Source organism: Patagioenas fasciata, chromosome 19, assembly GCF_037038585.1.
Source record: "Patagioenas fasciata isolate bPatFas1 chromosome 19, bPatFas1.hap1, whole genome shotgun sequence".
Lineage (NCBI taxonomy): Eukaryota > Metazoa > Chordata > Aves > Columbiformes > Columbidae > Patagioenas > Patagioenas fasciata.
The window spans coordinates 7,372,486-7,399,990 of NC_092538.1; the positions used below are offsets into that span (position 1 = coordinate 7,372,486).

Sequence of the window (27,505 nt, forward strand, 5' to 3'; positions counted from 1 at the left end):
GCGTCCTCCCCCGCCTTGGGAAATCTCGCGAGATCTGGCCATGGTAACCGCCGGGCGTCTCTACCTAGCAACCCGGCGGGGTGAGCGGGACAGGCGCCACCGTTGCAACGGCAGCGGGGCGAGGCGGGCTATAACGGCAATCGGAGCGTCCCGACGGTTGGCGCGGGATGGCGGGGATAGCGCTGTGCGAGCCCCGCCGCCTCTACAACATTCTCAACCAGTACCGTCGCTTCCCCCGGCTGTCGGAGCCCAACTACCTGTGCCTGCTGGGTGAGCCGGGGGCGGGAGGCCTGGCCGGGCCCGCTGTGCCTGCTGCCTTCTGCCTGCTGCCTCCTCTGCCTGCTGCCTCCTCTGCCTGCTGCCTGCTCTGCCTGCAGCCAGGCAGCACGCTCCAGCCTGGGCAGGCTTCCAGGGGAAACGGGGTTTGTGGGCTCCAGTGTACAGCGAAGAGCTCACTTTCCTTCTTGTAGCTGCTGGGCCCTGCCCTTGGGGCGCTTCTCCCATCCTGTCGCAGGTTCTGTGACCCAGTGCTGCTTGGACTCTTGTCACATCCAGCTCTTCCTGCTCTGATCCACCCCACGGATCCACCCTTTCCCCTGCTGCTTCTGGAGGGTTTAGAAATTGACAAGATTTCTTGACCATGGCACAAATATTGCTGATAAGCATTTGCATCTCGCATAGTGCCGCTACTGAAAAAAGGGTGTATTGTGTAGTGATATTGTTGAATGTTTTGGTGAGAGAGTCAGCCAGGTCGGGAGAGGGGCTGAGGTGTCTCTGGTGCCCCGCTCCCCATCTCTGGGGCTGCACAGAGGCGGAGCAGCTGCACAGCAGGGGGTCAGAGGAGGCCCAACCAGTGGGGCCAGGCTACAGCACAGGGCAGAGCAGAGCGGAGCAGGGGACTGGTGCTGTGAATGCTGCGGTACCACACCTGGCTCAGGAATAAAGCTTCTGGCATTACTTGTTCACAGAGACTCACATCAGCACTGGCATTTGTTATATCCACGTTAGAAAGTCTCCGTTTCTAAGAAACCAAATCTCTTTATCTGGTTGATATCTGTGCCTAAATTCCCACTGGCAGAGTTAGGAACAGGATTCTGCCTTAAAAGTATCAAATAAGCCAATTGCTCTGTCCTGGTTGGTTTTTTCAGATGCCCGGACTCAGTGTGAATACAATGAGAGCCATATCATTACAGCACGCAGGATTGAACAGGTAAGCGGAGGTTACTGTTTGTGTGAACCGTCCCTGGATTTAGCAACTGGCAGTAAAACAAAATTGGATTAAAACCCACAGGAATTGTCCCAGCCTCTCCTGCCTGTTCCAGGCACGTTCCATTTCTGCCACTGGAGGGGTGTATTCTGTCACAAAGCAAAGTGGCTTTGGTAGCCCTAAGGATTGGCACATAGGAGCTAGAATATCAGGAAAAATATTGCACAAGAAGTAACGCATTGTAGCCTTGTCTCACCAAGGACAGCATTGGCATCTTTACAACTGAGGCCGATGAAGCAATCCAGCGTAGTTTGCATCGTTTCTGAATTCTAATCTGGTCTTCTAGGGTCAAGTACAGACGTAGCACCAAACCCATCCCATAGCTATAGAGTAGTAACTTGCAAGACTTTGGTAGCGTTGATGCCACAAGCAAAGTGTGGAGCTGTGCTCCTGACAGAATTCCTCTGTGATTTTATTAGAGTCCTACGGGGGAGTATCTGGTACCGGACTACGAGGAGCTGAGGTGTGTCAGATACTGTGTGGTGTATGACTACGAGACCAGCTCTTTGGATTGCTGTGACAATGGGAAAGAGGAGAAAGAAGAAGGTACCTGTGACTCATGTCAGTCAAGACCTCACTGCAGGGTAGATATTCTTCCCATTCCTCATCTAATTTTATGAGCTTATTGGAAGAGATGCAGATTTACTCAGTTTTTTTCAAAAAAACTAATCTGTGCTATGCCTCTGGCTTTTCACTGTGTTGCATATGTTCTTAGGCTTCAAAAATCCAGATTTTATTTCAAAGCTTTGTGGCAGGTCTGGTTTCCTATGTGTGGACTGATCCCTCTGAAGTTCCTTGTTGCATATGAGGAAAGAATTCTTTTTTTTCACATTTTGCTGAGATTGGGCTTGTTCCACAATTGCCTTTTAGGGAACAGTCCTTCAGAGACTGCAAAGACTGACTCAGATTCCTCCTGTTCACAGGGTGAGTACTTCCTTCTCTGAGGGTCATAACAGCCTTTCACATTATCATATTTGAAAAGATTTAACTTTAATGAGGTCGTGATTTGATGGAGTTCACTGAGAAATGTGGGGAGCTGGAAAGTTTCCCATGTAATTGTTCAATCTTCCTTGAACTGTGGAAACGTTTAGTTTTCATACATCTTTTGGCAAAGAGTTCTGCTGTGTGCAGAACCACTTCTGTACATTTGTTTGGCTCCCGCTAGCTTTATAGAGGCTACTATAGTTTTAGCAAAGATTTACATAATTCTTTAAGGAAAAAAATCCCGGAGTGTGAGGGAAAAGAATAAAGCAAGCATGTTCATAAATGCTGAGTGATGAGACAGAAGCAAGGGAAGGTGTGGAGGACCAGACGCTGGTTTCTATTGTGCTGATCTGTTTCAAAAGCAGACACAGCCAGAGGCAAGCGGGCTGGATCCCTTGGGAGAAGGAGCAGGACCAGCTGTCTCACATAATTTGCTTCACAGAGGGGAGCGTTTAAAACACTTGTGAAGAATTTATTCAAAGATACTTCCCCCTTTGCCTAAAGCAGACTAAAGAAAAGAGCCTCCATAAAACTATGATTATGAGATTTAAATTGATAATACTTCATATTATGGGAACTTATTGGAAGCATTTCCCAAAGAATGATGGGGAGGGGAAAAAAAATCTTTATCTAGACCTACAAAAGAAATGAGGAGAGGAATGAGAGATCAAGACAAGTGGTGAAAAGCAGTGTGCCTTGTTATTGACCTGCAGCAACCATTAAAGTCCAGCTTTTAACAAGGCTTTCTGCAGACTATTAGATGAAATAAAAGGAACGTGCTGTTAGTGTCACTGGGCCAGATGTGACCCCTAGTGCTAACAGAGGCTCTAAACCTGCCCTGGCAAAGAGCTTTTTGATCTCCTTAGATGCTGAGGAAGGAACTGCCGTCCGACATGCCAGAAGCTTGGAGTGGTTCACTCGCCATCCTGTGCTTGTCCTGAGGGGAGGATACAAGCATTTTTCACCTTGCTATCATTTTCTGAGGACTCAGAAGTTATTTTGGATTCCTCAGGTGAGATGACGCTAATTTGCGAGCAGAAGACATTAGCATTCATATTCAGCTGATGGTGGCTAATGATTCAAGTTAAATTGTAGTGTAAACCTGCTATCAATTTCAAACAAAGGAATTAAATGTAATTTGAATTACTGTGCTTGCCCTGGGTCTCAGCGCTAACTCTTTTACAGCCATGCTTTGCCTTTATTATCCTCCTTGTGTTGTGCGAAAGCAAGCTCATGAAAACAACCTGGGAAGGTTTCTCTGATGACCCCGAAACTGACTACTGAAGAGTACAGATAACTAAACAAACAGTAGGAAATGATGAAAAGAAGCAGGTTCCTCTCTGACTCATGGTTATCTGGGATGTTACACAGTAGATGTTTTCAGATAGAAGGACAATTCCTATCAAGTGCTGTGTTTCGAGTCTATAAAGCTTTTCATCAGGAAGGATCACAAAACAAGCACTGTCGCATGGTTTCAACAGGCCCAGAAAGAAAAAAGCCATCCATTGGAATACTGGTATCCTAATTGTTTGGTTTCACTTACAAATATTGAACTATTTCGCTTCTGAGAAAAAATTACCCTTTTTCACATCTAGAACGGGACCTGAGGCAGTGCAGATATAGAGGCAATGGATGGCAGAGAGCATCTCATCACACCATGCCTTTTGTTTCTGTTGTTTCTGGTTCACATGAATTAGAATCACAGAATGGTTTGTGTTGAAGGGACCTTCCCAGCTCCCCCAGTGCCACCCCTGCCATGAGCAGGGACATCTTCACCAGCTCAGGTTGCTCAGAGCCCCATCCAGCCTGGCCTGGGATGTCTCCAGGGATGGTTCATCCACCACCTCTCTGGCCAACCTGGGCCAGGCTCTCACGACCCTCAGTGTAAAATATTTCTTCCTCATGTCCAGCCTGAATCTCCCTCCTTTAGTTTAAAACCATCACCCCTTGTCCTGTCACAACAGGCCCTGCTGAAAAGTCTGCCCCAGTCTTTCTTATCATCCCCTTTTGGTTACAGAAAGGCCACAATAAGGTCTCCCTGTAGCCTTCTCCAGGCTGAACAGCCCATGGCACCGTGCTAACCTGTGTGATGCTACAGCACGGGAGGGAAAATCAATTCACTTTGTCCTTCTTTGTGCAGGGTAGCAAACTGCTGAACTTCCCCATCAGTTTCACCTGGACACACAATACCTCCTTGCCTCTCAGTCTAAGTATAAATCTCTGACAATTTAAATTGTTAGGCTGCTGCCTTGTTCTGCTATGCCATTAGCCTGCTATCAGTGAAGGACGTAGAGGTGCTGTCAGGGCCTTGTGTATTTTTGTTCTCAGCCTTCACGCTGCTGACACCGGACACAGCTGCGGGTTTGTGTCGTACCACTCCAGGGCACCTGCAGCTCTGCAGGCAGCAGATTATTTCATTCAGCCTTGCACACAGTAACCAGGGAGAACATCAAATGGATCTGTTATGCTGCAGTCCCTCCAGACAATGTAAAAATTGTAAATTATACTACCTCCTTGTTAGCTGGGATTTGTTTCAAGTAATGCCACAATGACAGCAATACTGTTAATTATTCTCAGTAAATCTGGCAAAGACTTCAATATAGAGAAAGTCCAGGTAATTAAATGAATCATTACACTAGAATGTCCTACGGGCTGTTGACTGTGTGTTTGATTCTTCCCATTACTTCTGTTTAAGAACTTACCAAGCTCATAGGAGCAAATACACTCTCTAAACTGAGCCTATGGTTTCTCTCCGACAGGAACTAAACGACCTCCAGCTGTACCCTGTAGAAATACTGGAGGGAAAGTTATATATGGGCAATTTCAAACAGGCCTGTGATAAAAAAATTCAGAAAGATCTGAACATCAAAGCACAAGTCAACATCTCTGAAGAGCCTGCCACACTGTAAGTTAAACAGCTCGAGGTGTATCCTCACCTGTGTCTGTGCCTGTGGAAACAGGGACGTGGCACAGCGGCAGAGCCCATTCGCGGAGGAGTCAGTGCCTGTGAATTTCCAAGGAAACCTCTGCAGATTCAAGTGCTATTTCATGCTTATTTTTCTGATCTCTACCCCAGAGTAGCACAGCAGCAATGCAGTGCTGCAGAACCTCTGCGTGGGTGGATTGGGTGAGAGGAGGACTAGGAGGTATTTCACCATCCTTCAGGAAGAACCTACATCTCTGAACAGCGTTCAGAGCAAAATCTTACAAACACAACAGTGTTTAAGCTAAATCACCGAAGTTTCACCATGGTTAGTGTTCCTTCCTTACCTACATCTGTCCGTGACCACCATGCTCAGTCTGTGGGCCATGCTGGAAATGCCAGCAGCATTTCTCAAGGTGGTGACCAAACCAAAGTAAGTAACCAATCCAGTTCCCTACACCAGTGCATGTTTACCAGCAGATATTTCTAATGCCTTTGGCTCCAGAGGAAAATTTTCAAAGGTCTCTACACCATGGGTAATCTTCCCATGCCCTCTGTATGACGTGCTTTCACATTTCAGAGATTCTTCACCAACATTGTGCTCCATTAGTTCTCTGAATTGTATTCTCTGAGCTTGTGGGAGGAGGAGGTCGTAGAAAGTGAGCTGGGGTGCTATGTTCACAAAACTGCCAGCATACATGCTGTGAAAGCACTCTTGCTTTCAGTTCATCTGTTTTTGTTTAGCTCCCAGACGAAGGAAGCTGTAGGTTAAAACATCAATGCTGATACCTTATGGAATGGTAAATCAGTAATTAAACTGGTTCCATATTACAAGAACCTCCGTGTCTTACCATAACAAATCCCTTATCATAATGCTAATGATGACAATGATGAAAAACTCACACGTATAACAGCAAACAAGATTATCAGCTTGCCTCCAACAAACACACCTTTTCAAAGCTGCTTCTCTGGTCCATGTCACACTGTCTGCTCTTTTTCCAGGTTTGCAGAAGGAGACAATTACCTCCATATTTCTGTTCCAGATAAAATTGAAGCAGATCTTTTTTCTTCTTTTGCCACCATTTCACATTTCATAGGTGAGTTGTTCCTGTTGTGGAATTCCTGAGACCTTGCTCACTCTGGGATATGAGATGGGAGTGACTGCAGCAGGAAGCTCAGGCAGGAGGGTCGTAATCTGGAGATCAGCACACTCCCAAGCAAGCCCACACCCTGATAGATACTGGAGCTGCCTTACTAACCAGCCTGATGAACAGGGAGATTTTACAGGGCATCTAACTCTGATGTTCCTACTCACTTTAAATAATACCTCACTCACTGAGAATAATGAGCTTTCCAGTATCTGAGAAGGCTTTGCTGTAGGATGTCTACCAGGGCTTCGTACAATTCCCTCCTTTTGTTCTTAAATACAACCTTTTGACTCTTACCAGCCCAAATCTTTAACAACCAGAGTTTTATTTTAACACGAGTGTAACATGCATTGGAGAACTCACCGCAAGATGCTGCTGATCTTTGTGATTTGCAGTGCAGAACCACCATAGAGCTGAGGAGGACGTTCAGGTTGGACGGCATAAATCCACCTTCAGCTGATTACATCAGAGAGGGCAAGGAAAAAACAAGAGTCTCCAGCTCAGTGCCTGCAGCAGCACAGCAGACACAGCTCCCGCAGCTCCATTCTGTGGGGGTGTCCAACTGTGTCATTATCTTTTATCACACTTATGAAATAACACCTGCTACAGACCAAGGCCCTGCTGAACTGCCTCATACAGACCCAGAAGTAAAAGATCACCCCATCCCCACACCCCATAATCTAAGTACAACATAAGAAATGACAACTGGACACAAACAAATAAACAAGGAAACAATATTTGAGGATATAATTTTGTAGTCCTGAACTGAATTTGATGATTTGCATGCATTGAAACCCAAATATCAAAATCCACTTACTTGCCTTTCATTTTGCCCCATTTTTTTCCCGCTATGATTTCAGGAGTCAGTGTCTTTCTCACATAATTTTGGTAGAATTTTCCAGAACAAACTATAAATGTTTATTAGCTGTAGTTCTTGTGGAAGTGTGTAGTGTTTATTTGACAGGTTAGTGTCGATTACTGAAACTGGAATGGTTATGGGTGAACACCAGAGTAAAGCCCTCCACATACTCTGAGAGTCTGGAAATCCTTGTGCCAGGTGTATGTTGGAGTGAGGCCATTTCTGCTCAGGTTTTAGAACAGAACTAATGTGTCATGATAGAAATAAGTCAGAAAACTCTACATTAGAGCTTGAAGAAAAAAAAAACCCAACACAAAACAAAACACAGAACCCCACAAGCTCTTGGTAGCACTAATAGAAGAGGCTTCGCCCTATGAATTCTGGAGTATTCCAAAAACATGTCATGCTGTCTGCTCTGGAGAGAGAGGGAGAAGATTCAAAAGGTTACTAATGAAATACGGAATCTTTCAGGTGTAGTTAGCAGAGTCAATGTGGTTAAGTGTGACAGCATCCTCTTAAAGCCAAGTGGGCTTGGCTTTTGTGGAAGATGAGTTTGCTGATCTTAGCAACTCACTGCAAAGTATCCGTCATAAAAACATGATAAAATCAGTTCCCTAAAAATAATAAAGATCAGCAGGTACAAGTTTCCTACTGGTGACCCCCATGGAGGAGCAAGGGTTTCAAGTCCAAGTCGTCTCCAGTTTGAGATCTGAGTCCTCCCAAACAGTTAGGTTTGTGTTCATCAGAAATTTCAGTACCTTTAAACCTTCCTGGGAGGACATTGATCATCTGAAGTGATGCTGAGCTCAGTTATCTGATGTAAATCTGACACTGATCTGTGATGAAGCATTGGCTGGTCATTGTCATTTGGTTCTGGTGTTCAAAGCCACGTTTTAACTCTGTGGATTTTTATGATAAGAAAGGCAAACGCTTACAGAAACTGTAGCTGGCAGTGCCCATCTGCTGCTGTCAGGGTTCGTGAGGGCTCCTGTCGCTCAGGCTGCCAGCCTGTCAGCTGTCACTGAACCACAGCTCGACTGTACCCTTGGCAGCTTGATTTCCCAGGTCACTAATTTGCGATTGGCATTTCTTTACTCAGACGCTCAGCTGGAACACGGAGCGGTGCTGGTGTTCTCCAAGCTGGGAATAAGCCGGAGCAGCACAGCAACCATGGCCTATCTTATCCATTCCCACCAGTTTTCCCTGAAGGTACGTCACTGGTGTATTTCCCACAGATACTGGCTGGGTCTGCAGCTTATTTCTGTTTCTGAAGCCTCGTTACTGTAGTAATTAGAAAGACATTATCTGTGCTTTCATGGAGCCTATCCACCTGATAATGTAGCAGATTATATGAGATTGCATCTTCTTTATACCATTAAGGAGGTAGATTAAGTGTGATTTTGGATCTGTGAGTCCTTACCCTGGCACCTGTGATACTCTTGCATTTCCCTACTTAACTATGGGGCTATAAAAATAAAGATGTGGTTACGTATCTTACCATTTCTGCTCTCCTGGATCTGAAAAACTGAGTATCTGGAAGCTACTGGAGTTAATCCCATCTCTTAATACCATGGGATTACAGGGAAATTCAGAACGCAGTGCTTGCAGGGCTCTGATTTACCACTGAGCTCAGCAGCACTGGCTTCTTCCAAAATCCTATTTTGTTTCTCCAAAAGTAATCCCTTCCCACAGGTAGGACTGTAAAGAAATCAGGAACGGGATAATAATAGCCCAGGAGGGATGTACAGGTTAATTGGCCAGTACACTGTGTTCCACAGCTCTGAGTAACATAAGAAAAATAATTAACGATGGCTGAGAGTGGCCGGGCTGTGCAATAGCCTGGCGGCCTCTCCCCAGCTGCCGGGTTTGTTTCCTTTGCACACAGCGCACGAGCATCGCGTTGCTCTGGGCACCATTTCCTGGTACCTGCTTCACACAGCGCATGAGAACTGAGAAGTGTCTCCTTAAAAACCTTGTTCTTGTCTGGGAAGTGTTTCCTCCCTTGGGAGCTTGAAAGGGTTGATCCCAGCTTCACTGAAGCTGGGACTGTATCTAACAATTTAATTGATTTTGTGCAAACATTTGCAATATGAGAGGAAATGTCTTACCATCGCTGTGTGCCAAGGGATAGTTTCGGGTTGAACGTGCCAACAGGGCTGCAGAAACTATATTCTCTCTTCTGCTAACGCTGGGTGTGATTGCTCCTGCACGCTGATAACCGTTCCCTCGCACACCAAGTTACTGGAGGTGCTTGCAACCGCAGTGCAAAAGTCAAAGGCTGATCCATGCAGTTTCTCTCGGTTGGCATCAACAAGCTGGTCTCAGCATTTTACCAAGTGCCAAAAAAAAGAAGAAAAGGTTGACAGCGCAGGGGCATGTTGTGGCTGGCTGGACAAAGCTTTCCCGGGGATTACCCAGGCAGACAAGCTTGTTTCTTGCAGACAAAAGAAGCACAACAAATTCCTGTGTGATCCTTCACCCAGTCTAGGCAAAGATCTTTGAAAGCTTCGAAAGACATGGATATTGCAAAAGGAAGGCAGACTTGGGATGTGCAGCCCCTTATTCTGTGGGTAACTGATATGTGGGTAGATCTGTTGAGTTCAGGGGAACTACAGATACCCACAGCATGGGCCCAGGGGAGTAAATATTAGAAGATCAGCCTCGGCACCTGCAGAATCACTGAGATTAGAAAAACAAATCGGTGGCACGCTATCTTCTAACCTTTGGTCTCGTGGCGCTTAAGCAATCCTCCCAAGTGCAGGGGGCCAGTCAGTTTTAAAAGCAGGAAGATGAGCACTACTGGGCAAACCCAAGGATGCCACTGGAGTAAAGCAGAATAATCCAAGTGGATCTGCCCTGTGTGTAGCAGAGTTCCTAACTGATTATATGGAATTAACAAATAATTGAGGTGTCTGTAATTAATGCAGTGGGATAACTGGAGTTTCATAGCTGCTCTGCCACAACAGGTCACACCAATCCAGAAACACGATAACCTTTGCTGCTTACCTGTGAATAGCTGATGCTTCACTGCTTTGCTTATCACCCATAGAACAATAAACATTTTAGGGTAGAAAATCCAGGACTGCATTGCTCCATCAGTGTAAAATAATGCAGGATAGGTAGGGAAAGCAGCCTGAGCTGTCCTCATGTCCAGGACAGGGGTGTGAAGGTGACGGGCTTCTCTGAAGTTCACATCTTCATCCAGTCTGTCCCTGCTTTGGTAGCAGAGCCTTATCTGCAAGTTGTTGCTGTCCAACACAGGGAGTAAATACAAAGTTGTGTCTTTCATAAGTGTAGCTCCTTTGTGTAAACACCCCAAATGCACTTTCAGTTCAAATTCCTAACACTCTTTTGCTTTCCTTCTTTTTACAGAAAGCTTGGAACTATGTTCTGGAGTGCAAAATGAACATGATGCCACACTGGGGCTTTGTGAAACAGCTCTTAGACTGGGAGACCAAACTCTATGGGGTGACACTCACAGACTTCTCTGAACTAAATTACTGACAGGTAGCAAAGAGAACAGCCAGCAGGAAAAAGCTCTTTCCTGTTTGAGCCACCGTGTTGGTAGGATGTTACTTGAACTCTTGTTTGAAAACCAGATCTTAACATAAAGGAAAGGCTTTCCTTTTTACCTCCATATTTTTTGGGGTCACGTTTTGGAGCCATTTGGGAAACTTACCTGTGCTGCAAAAGGTGCCAGTGACAACAGAATTTCCTTGTTTCAGAAGTTCCTCCTCTCTGTGTGTGCCTTCTCAGCAGCCCACAGACACAGCGTGTCACAGACTCACTGGCTGTGTTGTCTGTCAAGACCACATTTGCTTACCACCTCCTAATACAACAACCAAACCACTTGGTATGGCTGGTAACTTTGATGCACCAATTCTGTTACGTTAAACCTAAACTCATACTGTCCTCTCTCCTACTACACTGTGAATTCTTCATGTTGGCATCACAAAATAAAACATTACAGGAAACACTTCCAGGTTTTCACACAGAATCACACAGGATGTTTGGGTTTGACATCACAGAATGATAGAATGTCAGGGGTTGGAAGGGACCTGGAAAGCTCATCCAGTGCAATCGCCCCATGGAGCAGGAACACCCAGCTGAGGTTCCACAGGAAGGTGTCCAGGCGGGTTTGAATGTCTGCAGAGAAGGAGACTCCACAACCTCCCTGGGCAGCCTGGGCCAGGCTCTGGCACCCTCACTGAGAAGAAGTTTCTTCTCATATTTAAGTGGAACTTCCTGTGTTTCAGTTTGTATCCATTGCCCCTTGTCCTACTGTTGGTTGTCACCAGGAAGAACCTGGCTCCATCCTCCTGACAAGGGACCTCTGGAGATCATCCAGTCCAACCCACCTGCTAAAGCAGGGTCACCCAGAGCAGATCACACAGGAATGTGTCCTAGCTCTCTGTGCTAAATATTTACTAGGCATATTCATTTTAGATTCCCCTCGCCTCGCTCCCAATTTTGTAATTCAAACATATGTGCTCAGTGACGGAGCCAACCAGCCTTTACCATTCTGGGCTCAATTCACACCAAAACCACCTGAGCTGTCAGCAGACCGACCCTTTGACTCCCCCTGCGCACCGGGCAGAGCGCGCTGCTTTATTTTGTCGCTCCATATTCCACGCTGCTATTTATAAAGAAAACCAGAATAAGGGTGGCCACGCCCCCACGCCTGACCCCGCCCCCACGCCTGACCCCGCCCCTTGTCCCGTCCCCAGCTGGGCGTGCCCGGAAGCGGGGCGGGAGGCGGGGCCGCCCAGCGCAGCCCAGCGCCGCGGCCGGGGCCGGGGACGCTCTCGCCACCATCGCCGCCATGGCCTGCGGGCCCTCGGCCGCCGAGTGCCTGCGGGAGTGGGAGGAGCTGCAGGACGGCTACCAGCGCATCCAGGTACCGGACACCCCGGGACGCCCCGCGGGCCGGCACCTCGACCACCGGGCTCGTGGCCGCGGTTGCATCAGGGCTCCCCCAAGGCATCGCGGGGGAGATCGTGAAGCTGCGGCGGGGCGGGGATCCCTCCCAACGGCGGGGTTACTGCCACCCGAACGGGGACCGGGGTGACCCAGCCCCCAGTCCCGACGCACAAACGAGCCCTTGTGCCCCTGGGAAAGGGGGTTCCGGGCTGTGACGGGCACGGCCGGGCGGGTTTGGCTGGAGCCGGGGGCCGGTCGGTGTCATTGCCCAGCCCGGGGTGGCCGTGGGGACGGGAGAGCTCCGGGGGTTTGAGGGGGGAGCAGCACGACCGGGAGCGATGCTGTTTCACGCTCCTTATCGCTCCTCTAAGCTCGGCTTTAGCAAACCCGAATCCAGGCTCCCAGGGGAGTGGGACAGCCAGGGATCCGGTCACGCCACAGCTGGACACCTTGTCCCGATGCCTCCACCCCGGGCACCCTCCCTCCGGTGCCGGGGACTCTGTGCCGGGAAGGTGACTGGTGTCGGTGACATTTCCACCTGCTTTGTGTAATCCCCGGGTGCTGGCTGCCGGGGAAGGAGTGGGCAGGTTCGGCTCAGTGCGGGGTCACCCAAGGGAAAGGTTGGCCAATGTCTGCTACCGTTCAGATCCACGGGCTGCATCTGCACCAGTTCCCTTTCCCCTTGCGTTCTCCCTCGGGAGTGGGGCAAAGCGGATCTTGTTGCAGACACACCACAGCTGTGGGGCAAGGGAGGCTTTGAGAAACCTCTTCTTGCTCCACAGGGGTTGTGTGGATGTCCCGAGTTGCCCGCTTTGAACCCTGCGTGCAGCCGTGCGGTGCTGGCCCCCACGGGGAGACAGTGCTGTCCTTTGGGAACCTTCCCCTGGGGTGGCTCCTCATCCAGGCTGTCCTTGAGTATGGCGCTCAGACCCTGGCACAGCTAAGGGAGCTGTCACAAAAGCCGCTTGCTCTCTGTTAACTCCAGAGCACGAGAAAGAGGTGACTCCAGATGGGAGCAGGAAAGCTCGGTGGTTGAGCAGGGAACGTCCCCTGGGAGATCGGGGCCATAAATCACAGCTGGGAGAGCTGGGGCTGTCTGGGGTCTGCTCCCACCCTACCACTGCTTGTCACTGGAGGGAGAACGAGTTGTTTCCCTCTTCTGCGTCTTGTTTTCACCTTTCTCCTTTGGGAACAGCTTTGAGATTTGCTGATAAAGTGCTTGATAAGAGCTACGGAGGCTAAAATGTGTGCGCGTCAAGGTCTAGTCCAAGGGTTGTTGCAAGAAGCATTTAATTCCCTGCTGGAGGTGGCTGCCTGTGGTTGAGGCAAAGCTGTTTTCCAGCTGACCTGAACAAGAAGGACCATTGATCCAGCGTGCTCTCTCCTTTCTAAATATAGTGAAGAATGGCACCCAGCCGTCCCCAGGTGCGGTTGGGTTACCGCCACACGAGCAGTGGGGACAGTTTGCCACAGCCTCGCTGCAAGTCCATCCCCTTTGTCCGGTTCATTGACGGACTCCTCCAGCCTCCCGGGGGCTGGGGATGGAGCTCCCCAGTCGGGATAGCATGAGCCTCCAGCCAGGGAGAGCCGCTTGTCCTGTCCCGGCAGCTGAAGCCACCGCTTTTTCCCCAAGTCTTTCCATTCCATCCCACAGTCAATGGTTTCCCAGCCACGGGAGCATCCCTGGAGTGAGACCATGTTGCTGGAATTTCACAGCTGGAGCAGGGCTGGAAACAATCCATGTGTGATGGCAGGAGCAGACTGTGCTGTGGTTTGTGCCCATAGATAAACTTCCTTGGGATTGGGAAATCACACCCCCAGCAGCTGCTTTTGCCCCCACAGAAGCAGGGACAGCTGCAGGCTGTCCCCAAACCTGGACGGCGGCAGGCTGTCCCCAAACACGCCTGGCCTCCTGCAGCCACCCCGTGTCTTACCCAGCTGCCATGCAAGTGGAGTTAGAGACAGTTTTTAACAGAAGCATCAACAGATGTCCCCAAAGGGGACCTGAGGACAGGGACAGCTGAGCAGGCAGCTGTAATGCATGTCATTCTCTCCTTCCCAGGATAATCACAAGCTGTACAAGCAGAAACTCGAGGAGCTAACCAAGCTTCAGGATGGAATTTCCAGCTCCATCTCACGGCAGAAGAAGCGGCTGAAGGAGCTATCGTTGGCCCTCAAAAAGTGAGTTGGTGTCCTGTGACGGCATGGGTGGGAGAGCAGCAATGTTGAACTCATCTTCGCTGTCCTTGGGGCGTCCTTGTCCAAGACAGTCCCGTATCGGGTGCCAGCACGTGCTGACCGTGTTTTGGAGTCTCTCCTGACACCAGCATCTGTGTTTCCACCCCAGATGCAAAGCGCAAGTGAGTCCCGAACAGCATGAGTCCATCCAAGAGACCCAGAGCCTCATAAAAGAGAGGCAAAACGTTTTCTTTGAGATGGAGGCCTATCTGCCAAAGAAGAATGGGTAAGTCAGCAATGTGCTCTTGTGGCCACGGCCAATGGTACCTGAGGTGCATGAGAGGGCTGGGGCTGTTCACCCTGGAGAGGAGAAGCTGAGAGGGATCTTATCAATGCTGATCAATATTTCCAGGGTGGGTGTCAAGAGGATGTACCAGACTCTTTTCATTGGTGCCCAACGACAGGGTGAGGGGAAACGGGCACAGACTGAAACACAGGAGGTTCCCTCTGAATATGAGGAGAAACTTCTTTCATTTGAAGTGCCAGAGCCCTGGAACAGGCTGCCCAGAGTGGGTGTGGAGTCTCCTTCTCTGAGACATTCAAACCTGCCTGGACATGATCCTGTGTGATCTGCTCTGGTGAACCTGCGTGAGCAGGTGGGTTGGACTGGAGGATCTTCAGAGGTCCCTTCAACCCCAGCCAGTCTGTGATTCTGATCCCTGGGTGAGACACCAGACACAAACCTGCTGTCACCCTGCTCCCAGCAGTGTCACAGCGTGGTGTCACACTCAGGCTCCCTGCAGGATACCTGGGCAGGAGCCAGGCTGCAGCACTGCCCTGGTCCCCCCTCACTCCCCAACCTGCTCCTGCCCTTCACCTGCCCTTGAACTGTGGCCGTGTGCCAGGGGAGCCCTGGCAAGCCCCCCCGGGAGTTGGGGAGGTGTTCGGCTGCTCGTCCCCCTGCCCTTGGGAAGAGATGCCAGAGTGTTTGTGCCAGTCACGTCACTTGGCAGCTCCGAGTGGAAAACAGCTGGGGGCTGGTTCTCGGCCCCGCCACCTCAGTGGTGGCACCAGGGGGATGGTTTCACCTCGCCCCGCGGCAGCGCTGCCCGGGCAGGCGGCCATCCTGACAGCTCTGCTCTCTCCACAGGTTGTACCTGAGTCTGGTGCTTGGGAACGTGAACGTCACGCTGCTCAGCAAGCAGGCCAAGTATGTCCCTTTCGTCACCGCCGCCATGTGCTTTGCCTGGCTTGGAATCCCCGTGTCACCAGGAAACACCAGCTCCTCCCGGGCTGAGCTGCCGCATGTGCAGACACGTGGCTGCCGTGACGCGGCTGGCGCACATTCCCTGCCCGGGCTGTCCCCCGCTGCCTTGGCCAGACCCAGCCACCGCCTCGATTCCGCCTTAGGCACCTTCCACCACGCTGGAATGGACCATCAGCTCTGACAAGCTGAACAGGATCCTCCACCAAAGCCATGACTGGGTGTCCCCTGTGTCAGGGACTCCCTGGAGAGCCAGACCTGTGGGGAAACAGCAATGGCCTGTTTTGACCCATGAGATCCCCCCACACGTGGGGACACTAATGCTGGAGCCCCTGTCCTCTCCCCAGCCCCTGCCTTGAAGAGCTGAACAGACACCCACCTGCCCAGCTTCCCAGAGCCCTCTGGGCCAACCCACCTGGTTGGTGTGGCTTGGGGTGTCTCGAAAGTCTCTTACCTGTGTGAAGGCAGCCTGGAGTGCTCTCCTCTCAGAAATACCCAGGGATGGGGTTTTCCTGAGCATGTCCCACAGGTTCCCACCAGAATATCACTTTTGTCCCGCCAGGTGGGATGGGGGGACAGAGACTTCCAGCAGCCGCTTTGCTCCATGTCAATCCTTGTGTTTCCTGCAGGTTTGCATATAAAGACGAGTATGAGAAGTTCAAGCTCTACCTCACCATCATCTTACTCATCCTGTCCTTCTCCTGTCGATTCCTCCTCAACTCCAGGTGAGTCTGGCTTGAGTGCTGGGCAGACATCTCCCAGGGCCCCTGCGTCCTCTTCTGCCATCCTGCAATATCCTGACAAAGGATCTGGCCACTGCTCTGAAGTAACACCCTTTGACACTCCATTTTGTTCCCCACCAGGGTGACAGACGCTGTCTTTAACTTCCTCCTGGTGTGGTACTACTGCACCCTCACTATCCGCGAGAGCATCTTGATCAACAATGGATCCAAGTGAGTCCCTTGGGCTCGGGGAGGGGGCCGTGCAGCGAGTTGGTCCTTCTCTACAAGGCTGGGGAGCTGGGACCCACCATGTAGCTCCACACTTCCCAAGGGAGCAGCTCCCTCCTACTCAGGGTGTGTAGCAAACCCCGGTGATGAGCCGTGCAGGAACTCCCTGTGTGGAGGTGGTTTGGGAAGGTGGAGTGGCAGTCGGAGCAGCCTTGGCCCCTGGGTGCAGCCTGGACCGGAGGCTCCTGCTCCTCACACAGTCCTTTCAAAACCAGCCCCGCTCCTGGTGCACGTTTGGGTCATGATTCATGTCCAAGAGCTGATGCTTCTTGCTTGTGTCTGTCCTTCCAGAATCAAAGGCTGGTGGGTTTTCCATCACTACGTCTCCACCTTCCTCTCGGGTGTCATGCTGACCTGGTGAGTCTGTGTCCCCTTGTCCCCTGGCTGTAGAGACACCTGTCTCCTTGGGCTGTGGCAAACAGCCATGGTTCTGCTCTGTGGGTGTTGTGGTCTAACAGAATCATAGAACAGTTTGGGTTGAATGGACCTTCAAAGGTCACCCAGTGCCACCCCTGCCATGAGCAGGGACATCTTCACCAGCTCAGGTTGCTCAGAGCCCCGTCCAGCCTGGCCTGGGATGTCTCCAGAGGTGTTCCAGCCCTCTGAGCATTCCTGTGGCCTCCTCAAGCCCCTGTTCTGGTGGTGCCGGGATGAGGCAGTGTCCTCACCCCGGCTGTGTGACAGCAGGGCTGGCTGCGTCCCCTCGCAGCCCCACATCCCCCAGCCACCATTGTCTCTCCCCAGGCCGGACGGGCTCATGTACCAGATGTTCAGGAACCAGTTCCTCTCCTTCTCCATGTATCAGAGTAAGTGCTGCCATGTGCGACAGGGACAGCGGCTGCTCGCAGCCCTTGGTCACCTGGGTTTTCCCTTGGCCTCTTCCCACCACCCCAGCGCTGGGCTGATCCTTGTGCATGGTGTCACCTCGGAGCAGGGCTGATGCTGGGGCCAGGGGACGATGCTGAGTTCAACCATGCTGTCCCTGCAGGCTTTGTGCAGTTCCTCCAGTACTACTATCAGAGCGGGTGCTTGTACCGGCTGCGGGCGCTGGGCGAGAGGCACAACATGGACCTGACTGTGGGTAAGCTGGGATTTTCCCTTACTGGTTGTCCTAGTCCAGCTGGACCTGCTGCAGGGCCTGTGGCTGCTGGCAGCCTCCCTCCCAGCACCACACTGGTGCCGGGCTAACTGGGAGCTGTGGTTTCTGTTAAAGGCAATGGTGACAGTTATTTTTGTGTCACAGTTAATTTAATTGCCATTTATCAGTGGCAGAAACAGTAAAAGCTACACATAAAGCCACAGCTCCGAAAGCAGCACCTCCCATGAGGTGGCAGCATCCCGTAGGCTGGATGTCCCCTCCTCCTGCTCTCCTGGGGCCACCAGCCCATGGGCGGCTCCTTGGGATGCAAGGTGGCAGCAGCTGTGACTCCCAACATCCAAGCTTCCCCCAGGAAGCTGCTTCACAGACAGAAAACCTCTGTTCCACACCCCACGTATTTGTGGGCTGTCACCTCCCCAGCCTGTGACACCGCATGCTTGCGTCCCCTGCATTCTATGGTCCCCACGCAAACCTTCCTCTTTTGCAGAGGGCTTCCAGTCCTGGATGTGGAGAGGCCTCACCTTCCTCCTTCCCTTCCTCTTCTTCGGGCATGTGAGTGTGCACCCATTGCTGTGTGGACCTGCCAGAGCCCAGAGCCGCGGGTGGGAGCGGGTTGTGCCACGTTCCCGGCTGCGCTGGTGTCCTGGACATCACACAGGTCCCCGCAGGCTGCTGTGGCCAAGCGACACAGATGCCAGGGGCAGGGAAATGCTTTCAGTGAAGACTGAACCTTTTCTTTCCTCCATGACTCAGCTGGTGGGATGGGGAGGACTTGGGGTAGTTTTGTCAAGTGCTCAAGTGATGTGCAAAATACATCCGAGGGCCTGGCTCCAAGAACTCTTCCCAAACCCTTTGGAGCTTCAGCTCTTGAGCCACTGCTGCTGAAGGTCCAGTTCTTCCGTGCTCAGATCATTTAGGCTGATGGCCAAAAGCAGGAGGCTGGTCTGAGGCTTTGTCTGGCACAAAAGGGGCGGATGTCTCAGCTGTGATCCTCTGGCCCCAAGCTTGGGGGGTTTCACTGCATGCTGGGGCAAACTGGTCTCAGTCAAGGGCTGTGGGGGATTTTGTGCCCAGAGGGAGCACCTGGATGAACATCAGCAGAGGGTCGAGCCTTTGAAAGCAGAAACTCCTCTAAATCTCCTCTCTCCCACAGTTCTGGCAGCTCTATAATGCCATCACCCTGTTCCGCATGCTCCAGCACCCGGAGTGCAAGGAGTGGCAGGTACGGGGGTGCCGGGGGCTGCCCTGGGGTGGGGGTGCCCCACGCACGTCCCTCCTGCTGACCCCCAACCTCTGCGGCTCCCGCAGGTCCTCATGTGCGGCCTCCCCTTCTTCATCCTCTTCCTGGGGAACTTCTTCACCACCCTCCGCGTTGTCCACCAGAAGTTTCAGAACAAGAACAAAGACACAAAGCGGAATTGAAGCCAGGGGTGCAGCGTGGGGGGCCAGGACTGTTTTTCCCCCACCAGCTCCATCTCCCATCCCCTCGATGCCGTCCAGACTCTAGTGTTTCACCCTGTTCTTTGGAAGCCTGGGTGTGGGAGAGCTCACAAATAGACTGTGGTGCTTGATTGAGTCACTCACCCCAAGGCAGGAGCGCCCTCCAACCTTCCTCCTCCAGAGCTGGGACAGCTGCTCCCCTTCCCTTTGCCCTGAAGGCACTTACTGGGATGGTTTTTCTGGGGTGAGCCCAGCTCTGCTCAGGACAGGGACAAGGATCCAGGGCTGATGGCTGCCTCCCACCCAGCTCCTGGGGTACATGGGGATCCCCGTATCTCCCTCCCCAGCCCTGCAGCCCCAGGGGATGAAGATCCCTCACATCCCATGGGCTGTGAGGCTTCGGTACCCCCTTGGCTTCAGCACAAGTGCTCGTTTCCACAGGACGTCTCACCCTGGTTCTTCTCCCACTTTGAGCCACAGGGGCTGAGGTGGAGGAGCTTGAGGGGTGGGAGCAGCAGGAGCCTGGAGCTGTGACCAGCACCCAGCCTTGCATCTCTGGAGGATGCACATGTCAAAATAAAGGGAAGGTGCTGCCTCAGGGCACTGGGGTGGTCTCAAAACAGCTTCTGTATGCTGCAGTTTTGGCTCTACTGGCACAATGTGTCAGCAAGAGAGAAGAAAAGCCACGTCCAGGTGTCCCCATACGAGGCCAGGACAGACGAAAGCACGCTGAGCTGCCAGCTGCCTCCCACAACCCTCCCAGCCCACACAACCCCTGCCAGGGGCTGCAGCTGCCCAAGGAGCCAGGGGGACACCCAGCAGGACTTGGGGACCTTGGAGACCAGGGAAGAGACACTCCAACCACTGCTGGGAGCCTCTGCAAGTGTTGGGAACCAAAGAGCAGGTCCAGCACAGCTCTGTGTGGGTCCTGAGCCATCCACCCGCTGTCCCCACCACCCTGCCAGGGACTGTCCCCAGCCACCAGCTCAGCCCAAACCCGGAATTGTCACCTGTACCCCAGGTTTCCTCCTGGTTCGCAGCCATCACTCCTCCACCTCTTTCTTCCCAAGCAGAGGGAGGGCAGGAAGCAAACTACAGAAACAGTATTTTTATTCCAAGGGCAAATGTATTTAAATAATTTACAGTCATTGGACAGCCTGAAAGTTGGTTTTTTGTGTTATTTTTTTTTCCATGATTAAATCACAAAGATGTCAAAATAAAAACAGTATTTTAAAAAAATAACCGTACAGCCTGACGGAGGGGCTGGGCAGGGGGGAGCTACCGGCTGCAGGACCCCAGGGAGCGAGCAGAAACCCCCCAGACTGAGACCCCCTCCCCCGGCCTAAACCTGGGTGTCTTCTGGAAGGGGGCGGAGCCATTCTCCCCCATTGCGTGCTGGGGGGCAGCAGAGGAAAGGAGCAGGTGCCTGCGGGGTCCTGGGGCAGCTCTGAGCCCAGAGCCGGATGCCAGCCCCACGTCTCTAGTCTAGAGATGGCCACAGAGGGCGGGAGGGGGGCAAGGACAGATTGCTGCCCCATGCTGTGCCCTCACGCCAAACCTGTGTCATGGGCTGCTGTCCCCAGACCGTCCCTGCTGGCAGGGCAGGGGGGCTCCAGCTGCAGGGATAAGGCAACATCTCATGTTCAGGGAAGGAGCCCAGAGCCCTCCTGGCACATGTACCTCCTGTCCCACATCAGTCAAGCCCCTGACCTCAAGGCAAACGCTGGTGCTCCCTGGGGGTGTCGGGGGCACCGTGGCTCCTGGACAAAAGCCTGAGCTACCCCCCTGCCCCTCCCAACCCCTTCCACCCATTCAGGAACACAGCCCGCTCTGGGGGGGGGCTATATGTGGCCCAGGAGGGGTTGGGAGTGACACTGAGGTAGCTGTGGGCAGGGGACAACACCGTCACCCACAGCAGGCACTTTCCACCTCCCACAGACCCACGTCTGGGGTCTGTTCTCTCCCTGGCCCCGCCAGCCTCGCTCTTAGCTCCAGACATCCAATGAGTACCGGCCCTTCGTCATCAGTTTCTTTACGTAGTCCACGGCCTGGGGCTGGCTCATGTTCCCAAACTCAGCCACGATCTCATAGAAGGTGTTCTGCACGTCCCGGGCCATGTTGCGAGCGTCGCTGGAAACAAGGGGAGTGTGAGCAAGGGGGTGACATGTCAGAGCCACAGAACCCCAGTCACTTCTGGACACCCACCCCAGCCCCTCTACCGAGTCACTTGCCCTCCCCTAGCGAAAGGACAGTGTAACCTTCACAGGGCTCGTAACGCACAAGTGGGTAAACTGAGTCACACTCCTTTTCCCAAGAGTAGGAATGTTTTCCTAAAGTCCCAAATGTGCCACAGGACTTACCCACACACATAGATATGAGCATTTCTCTCATTAATCAGCTTCCAGATGCTTTCCTTGTTCTTCTTCAGTAAGTGCTGGACATAAACCTGGCAGGAAAGAAGGTGGGGTGAGCCGAGAGGGACAGAGCGATGGTCGGCAGCGCAGGGAAGCAGCTGCAGGACTAGAGCAGTACCTTCTCAGCCTGGTCCCTGGAGAAGGCAACATTGAGCTGGGTGAGGACTCCCTCCTGATGGAAGCGGGCCAGCTCCTCACGGTACAGGTAGTCCTCATGCTCGCGGCGGCAGCCGTAGTAAAGGACCGTCTCACCCACTTCTTTGCCTGTAGAGTCACACAGCACCCATGAGCTGGGTCCCTTCAGCCCAAACCCTCCCCTCGTCCTTTGCCAGGGGAGGCAAAGCTGTGTCACTGCGAGGGGACGCTCGAGACTTCGATTCCCAGAAATACCCACAAGCCTTAGAAATGAGTCTGAGTGACATGACTGTGGTTATTTGGAGACGCAGTGGCAGAGGTCAGAGAATAGGCTCGGGTTTATCTGCCCCCCAAAACATCCTCTGTGGCCAAGAGAGGAGGACAGAGCACCCTCACGCTGGGCACAAACACAGAGCTGCTCTTCACCCTGCTCCACCATCTCTGCTTTTTGCTAGACCCATCAGCAATGTGAGCAGCACAAGCCGTACTCCGATGGTCCTGACTGGCCCCGCAGAGCATCATCCTGCAGCATCCACCCCCAGGGGAGCTCCTGGGCACTTACCTTGCTGCTTCAGCCAGGCCCGCTCCTGGATGAAGCCGATGAAGGGGGCTACACCAGTCCCCGGTCCAATCATGATGACAGGCGTACTGGATTTGAAGGGCAGACGAAACTGCGATTTCCTAACGTACATGGGCACCACGGAGTTGCTCCCTTTCTCGTTAGGCACCTTGTTCTTGAGCCAGTTGGTTGCCACCCCTTTGTTCACGCGTCCCGTCTTGGTCTCGTACTCCACCGTCACAGCACAGATGTGGATCGAGTCGGGGTGAACCTACAGAGAAGGATGTGAGCGCCAAGCAGAGGGGGAGTCCCAGATGAGGTCCTGGGCAACCCCACAGCTCAGTTGCTTGTGCTCAGGGCTGGGGAGAAGTTTAACCTAATGTTAATTTTGGGACAGGTATTCCTCCCTTTGCATACCAAGCCTCCAAGTATGCCCCACATGAGGGTTCTGTCTGGTGCCCAGCTCCTCACAGGACTGTGGAGCTTTCCTTGGAATTGACACCAACCCCAGGGCTTCAGGCACAGGGTGAAGAGTGAATCTTGACCAACCCCTAAAATGCCACCTTGCTTCCAAGCCCTGTGGGCAAAGAGGAGCTGGGTGACATGCAGGACCCTCTGCAGACGCTGTGCAAGCTGGAATAATTGGAGCACAAATGCGATGGGGAGAAGCTGAGGGACCTGGTGGGTTCAGCCTGGAGAACAGGAGGCTGAGGAGAGACCTTCTCGCTCTCTGCAACTGCCTGAAATGAGGTTGGAGCCAGGGAGAGCCGGGCTCTGCTCCAGAGGAACAAGCAATAGGATGAGAGGAAATGGCTTCAAGTTGCACCAGGGAAGATTCAGATTGGATATTGGGAACAATTTCTTCCTGGAAAGGGCTGTTGGGCATTGGAGAAGGCTGCCCAGGACAGTGGTGGAGTCGCCATCCCTGGAGGGGTTGAAAGGATGTGGAGATGAGGTTCTCAGGGACATGGGTTAGTGCCAGTGTTGGGTTAACAATTGGACTTGATGATCTTGAGGGTCCCTTCCAACCAAAGTGATTCTATGATTCTGCGATTCTATAATCATCTCTTCTCATGCATGGAGATAATTAAAGCTGCCCCCCTTACAGAAAGGGTCACCAGTGCAAATTCCCCATGTCCTGTACCCAGCTGAGAGGGAGGACAGTGGCACTGTGGAGCTGAAGTGGCCTCTACGCAGCCTCAGTCCCTACAGAAGCACCCTCACCTTGGAGGAGGAGGCGATGGAGTAGTAGCGGGCTTGCAGGCGTGGCAAGAGCTCACACAGGTGGTCGATGGGGGGGCGCAGCGAGGGCATGTCCTGCAGGATGGCCAGGATGTTCCTCCGGGCCTCCACCACCCAGCTGAGGTAGAGAGCCTGCGAACAAAGAGGGCACACAACTGACGACTTCCCTACACAGCTGGCAAACACCCTCAGCTCCCTGCATGTGGTGCCCAGCAGTCCTGGATCCCTTCTGGGGATACCCCAGCACCCAGTTGAACCCAGCAGCTTTGCTGGGATGGCCACAGCTCCCACCTTGCCATCAGCAGCAGACGATGCCATTTTTCGGAGGCGCTCCTGCTCGCCAGCATCCGTGCTGTACTGGGCCAGCTCGTAGAGGACGTTGGTGCGGGGTGGGTTGGTGATGTCCAGGTAGTAGGTCAGGGCTGTGCGGTAGGACGTGGGGCAGGGGAAGGGATGTTTCTTATTGGATTCCTCTGCAGGACAAAACAAAATTAAAAGGAAAAAGTCAGCAAATGCATGCTGCTATGTTAGAGATTCTGTGCCAGCAGCTCTGTGCTGTGTATGAGAGCTGGAGACAGAGCAGGGGAACAGGCTTCAGGGAGGAGAGAGCAGCCCTAGGGCTGAAACAGCCTGTTGGCCAGAACCTCAATCCTGCAATGAAGCAGCTCTGGCACAGGGCAGCTCCATCTCCCAGTAGCTCATTTTGTGTTTTACAGATGCTGCCTGACAGCTTATCAGCAAAAATAAAATACCCCGCACTTCCCAGTGGGGTTCTCTACCCCAAGATACCCAGCACACTCCCAGGCCATGCAGGAGGGCTAATTTGGCCTAACACACTTACACCTCCTTCAGATCTGGCCTCAAAAGTATCTTCAGTCTCCAGCAGCCATGGACAGTTTTGCTCAGAGCCCCTCAGGAAGGATCAGCACCAGCAGCTGAGGCTGGAGCTGTTCTGTTCAGCAAAGTGAGAGGGACAGGAATGACAGTGTGAGGCCAGAGAAGGCTGGCACATCACACAAGGTCTGCAGGCTCCAGTAGTGCATGAAAGCCACCTGTGCTCTTGAAATCAGGAGCCAGCTCTTGCACTTCCAGGGCAGCACATCTGATGTTCCAGGTCAGGTTGCACTGTTTTAGGAGTAAGATGGGCAGCAGCTGCCATCTCCCTCCTGTCAGAGGCCAGTTGTGCTGGAAACATCACCCGAGAAAAGCTCTTTGTGTCAGCACAAGTGCTTCCCCCTGGCAGTTCAGTTCCCCAGCCTGTGCTTCCTCCAGGGACTGAATAGCAGCATCTCACACACAACAGCCCCCGTCAGGCTCAGGGGCTGCTGCGGCAGAGAGATGTTCCAGCAGGCTGATGCTCTGTAATTAGGAGCGTGCTGTTACATAATTTGTTGTTGAATGGGCACATCGAGCGCGTTTCACAAGTGACCCATTTCAGTGGGCTCTCAGCCAGGGCTCCGTGCCATTGCTGCTCAAATGGCACAGAGGCTATGAGATGTCTCTGTTTGCCTGGAGGTGCCTGACAGGACCTGAAGGTGATCTGGCTTCTGCTCTGGTGGGAACGACAGAGGCCACAGCTGAAGGAGAACTGCCAGTGCTCAAGGGTGATTCATACTCACCGTCCAAATTATTCAGGGACATGATGGTGTCCAGATCCGTGCCCAGGATCTCGCCAATCTGATTCACCAGAGAGGAGTCGTTGGCTGGGTACACCGCCACATGGTCCCCAGACTCATACCTGGCACAAAAGCAGGAGGAGAGCAGATAAACACCAGCACCGGCTTCTCATCCATGCCAAGCATGGGCTGCTCAGACAGAAGACCAGACAGCTGGAGCAAAGGGCAGTAGGACAACACTGAGATCTAGGCTGCTACACACTGCCTGCACATTCAGGGACTCCAACAAACTGGCAGTAACAGCAGAAAGGACCATTGTGCAATAATGGTTTTAAGAACCAGGTCTTTCACAAGGGACCTCCAAGATAACAGCAATTTTTACTTCAACAAGGTCAGGCTTCCAGCAAGGCCAGGCCAGCTCCCCAACAGGCAAGGAGCAAAGCTGCTCAAAACCTCTGCAGTATTTTGTTCTGTTAAACGACCTGGATTCGTGGCTTTCCCACAAGCACACACAAAGGAATTTAAGCCAGCAAGCAGATTTTTAAGAACAGGGCTATATTCCCCCTGTGCTCATACACCTAAGCCAAGCAAACCCAGGCATGAACCACCCCCAGCTTTCCCCTCTTTCATAGCTCACCTCCCCCTCATTTTTTTATTGACTCCTAGCGAATTCCTGCAGCTGGGACTGCTCAGGTAGGACGGGTACGTTCGGCCAGCTCTGGAGAGGCATAGGGCAGCCAACCATGGGGTACCCAAAACATGGTACAGAAGCTCAGAGGAGCAATGCTAGTAATTATGAGATCAAGACCCCCTTCTGAAGTGCTGGAGAAGGCCAGTACCACATCCTTGTTCTTTGCTCCTGACACAGACAGCTCCTGCCAAAACAGCAGAGCAGCCTCCCACGGTAAACTACCTGATTTTGGAATTGGAGATATCCAGCTCCAGATGCATCAAGTGCCGCTCTCCACCCTCGTTCAGCTTGCGGTTCTCCGTGACGTGGGCCAGGAAGGGGTTCTTGGCATCAAATGGTCTGGAAGGAAAGACAAGCACCCTCTGGGTGACTCTCCTGCAGCTCACAGTGCTGCTTGAGCCAGGTGTGTTCCCTCTGCCTCCAGAGCAGCCTCCCACGATTCAAACACAGCGCTGTTCCAGTTCACATTTCCGAGCACACCATGGCAGAAATCAAATTATGATCCTGCTGCTGCCCACACTGGCATAGAAAACAGATTGTTTTCCTTCAAAGCACAGCCCAGAAGTCAACTGCTTCTGTCCCAGAAAAAAAAAGTGATGCAAAAGTGGGCCAGGTGGAGTGCACCATCTCAAAGAAATGCTTCAGGCTGGAATTCATGTATACAGCTCATCTCCCCACAATACTGTCAACAGCCATCAGGCATTAACTGCCCTGGGCATGAAAAGGCTCCAAGTGACCTCAAGACAGATGCTGCAAATGTACCAGCCAAACAACCCATGTGAACACTTGCCACCTTCTCAAACACTAATGGTTCGTTAACTGTGAAATCCTCGAGAGTCCCAGTGAAGATATGAGCACATTTCTCTTGGGCAGAGACCTGCTACATGGCTGCATCACAGAAATGACGCTGCCTGCATAGCAGGTGGTATCAGAAACACCAAGGATCCACCAGCCAAAGCCTGGCCCACGTACACCCTGCCCAGGGTGGTTTGGTACTTACGGCTTCTGGTTCTCGTAGCTCTTGAGACGACCCATCTCACCAGTGTAGACTTTGTTCATGTTCATATCTGTGTGCACCACCAGCTCATACTGGCGGATGCTGGAAGAGGGAGAGAAAAAGAGAAAAAAGTCAAACTAGAAATCACACGGCACAGTTGGAACCATCACCTGATGTGCTAGATTTGCTGCAGTTCAAAACCAAACGCACATTCCACCCCTTCCCTCCTCTCAAGGCATCAGGGAGCAGGTAAACCATACAGAAAGCGCAAAACAAGAGGAAACATCAGCTTCAGTGAGAGCATCACAGCCCAGCAAAGCCACCCACAAAGGAACCAAACCCATCATGTCTCCCATACGGAACAGAAATCCAGAGCTGGGTTCAAACTGGCACCAGGACAGGCTCAGGGCAAACAGCTCCACTCGCTGTTCTGCTCCACACATGTCCTCTCAGGTCTGGCAGGGGAGGCAACGTGCAGGAAAGGGGACAGCAGCTCAGCGCTGAGGGCACTGCCACCACTCGAAGGTAGCACTTCTCCCTGGAACCCAAAAGAACCTGCTTCCACACCCACCTGGACTCCTCTCCTGTGGCCTCCACCCCAAAGTGCTCGCACACTGCTGGCCAGAACTGCTCTCTCCAGGTGATGAAGTCTTCTTCCAGGCTAGCCACAGCAGAAGAGGAAGGTTTTGTTATTCAGGCTTGATCTCTAACCAACTCAGCTCCCCCTTGCCCACTCCTGGCATTAGGTCACCTTCTTAA

General features: G+C 52.3%; 3 protein-coding genes across 6 annotated transcripts in view; 2 read left to right on the forward strand and 1 right to left on the reverse strand.

Moving 5' to 3' along the window:
• Window positions 1–65: 65 nt before the first annotated feature.
• Window positions 66–10,820, forward strand: STYXL1 (serine/threonine/tyrosine interacting like 1). 2 transcript variants are annotated; one of them, XM_065853212.2, is made up of 9 exons: window positions 66–270; window positions 1,149–1,210; window positions 1,687–1,813; window positions 2,138–2,191; window positions 3,118–3,263; window positions 5,011–5,156; window positions 6,177–6,271; window positions 8,281–8,390; window positions 10,554–10,820. In XM_065853212.2, exons 1-9 carry the CDS (start codon window positions 168–170, stop codon window positions 10,683–10,685), a joined length of 975 nt encoding a protein of 324 aa, XP_065709284.1. In that variant the 5' UTR covers window positions 66–167; the 3' UTR covers window positions 10,686–10,820. The 2 variants fall into 2 exon arrangements, with proteins under 2 accessions (XP_065709284.1, XP_071673099.1); XM_071816998.1 differs by lacking the exons at window positions 8,281–8,390; window positions 10,554–10,820 and adding an exon at window positions 6,718–7,122.
• Window positions 10,821–11,916: 1,096 nt separating this feature from the next.
• TMEM120A (transmembrane protein 120A) lies at window positions 11,917–20,334 on the forward strand. The gene is made up of 12 exons (XM_065852929.2): window positions 11,917–12,078; window positions 14,164–14,282; window positions 14,449–14,565; window positions 15,430–15,489; window positions 16,173–16,268; window positions 16,407–16,496; window positions 16,845–16,910; window positions 17,298–17,359; window positions 17,542–17,634; window positions 18,140–18,204; window positions 18,806–18,874; window positions 18,961–20,334. Exons 1-12 carry the CDS (start codon window positions 12,004–12,006, stop codon window positions 19,072–19,074), a joined length of 1,026 nt encoding a protein of 341 aa, XP_065709001.1. The 5' UTR covers window positions 11,917–12,003; the 3' UTR covers window positions 19,075–20,334.
• POR (cytochrome p450 oxidoreductase) overlaps window positions 20,186–27,505 on the reverse strand; it is a 28,777-nt gene continuing 21,457 nt past the window's right edge. For all 3 annotated transcript variants that reach the window (XM_065852925.2, XM_065852928.2, XM_071817161.1), the window contains 10 exons: window positions 27,318–27,407; window positions 26,750–26,848; window positions 25,972–26,088; window positions 25,062–25,180; window positions 23,734–23,915; window positions 23,425–23,574; window positions 22,204–22,471; window positions 21,625–21,770; window positions 21,453–21,538; window positions 20,186–21,222 (listed from right to left, as the gene is read on the reverse strand). In XM_065852925.2, coding sequence (XP_065708997.1) covers window positions 21,078–21,222; window positions 21,453–21,538; window positions 21,625–21,770; window positions 22,204–22,471; window positions 23,425–23,574; window positions 23,734–23,915; window positions 25,062–25,180; window positions 25,972–26,088; window positions 26,750–26,848; window positions 27,318–27,407 — 1,402 coding nt within the window. In that variant the 3' untranslated portion in view covers window positions 20,186–21,077. The remainder of the gene's footprint in view (window positions 21,223–21,452; window positions 21,539–21,624; window positions 21,771–22,203; window positions 22,472–23,424; window positions 23,575–23,733; window positions 23,916–25,061; window positions 25,181–25,971; window positions 26,089–26,749; window positions 26,849–27,317; window positions 27,408–27,505) is intronic.

Coding starts and splice junctions, on each gene's coding strand:
- STYXL1 (XM_065853212.2), top strand. CDS start 168: ATGGCGGGGATAGCGCTGTGCGAGCCCCGCCGCCTCTACAACATTCTC. Junction 1,814..2,137: donor GAAAGAGGAGAAAGAAGAAG/GTACCTGTGACT, acceptor ATTGCCTTTTAG/GGAACAGTCCTTCAGAGACT. Junction 8,391..10,553: donor CCCACCAGTTTTCCCTGAAG/GTACGTCACTGG, acceptor TTCTTTTTACAG/AAAGCTTGGAACTATGTTCT.
- TMEM120A (XM_065852929.2), top strand. CDS start 12,004: ATGGCCTGCGGGCCCTCGGCCGCCGAGTGCCTGCGGGAGTGGGAGGAG. Junction 16,911..17,297: donor TCGGGTGTCATGCTGACCTG/GTGAGTCTGTGT, acceptor GTCTCTCCCCAG/GCCGGACGGGCTCATGTACC. Junction 17,360..17,541: donor CTCCTTCTCCATGTATCAGA/GTAAGTGCTGCC, acceptor CTGTCCCTGCAG/GCTTTGTGCAGTTCCTCCAG.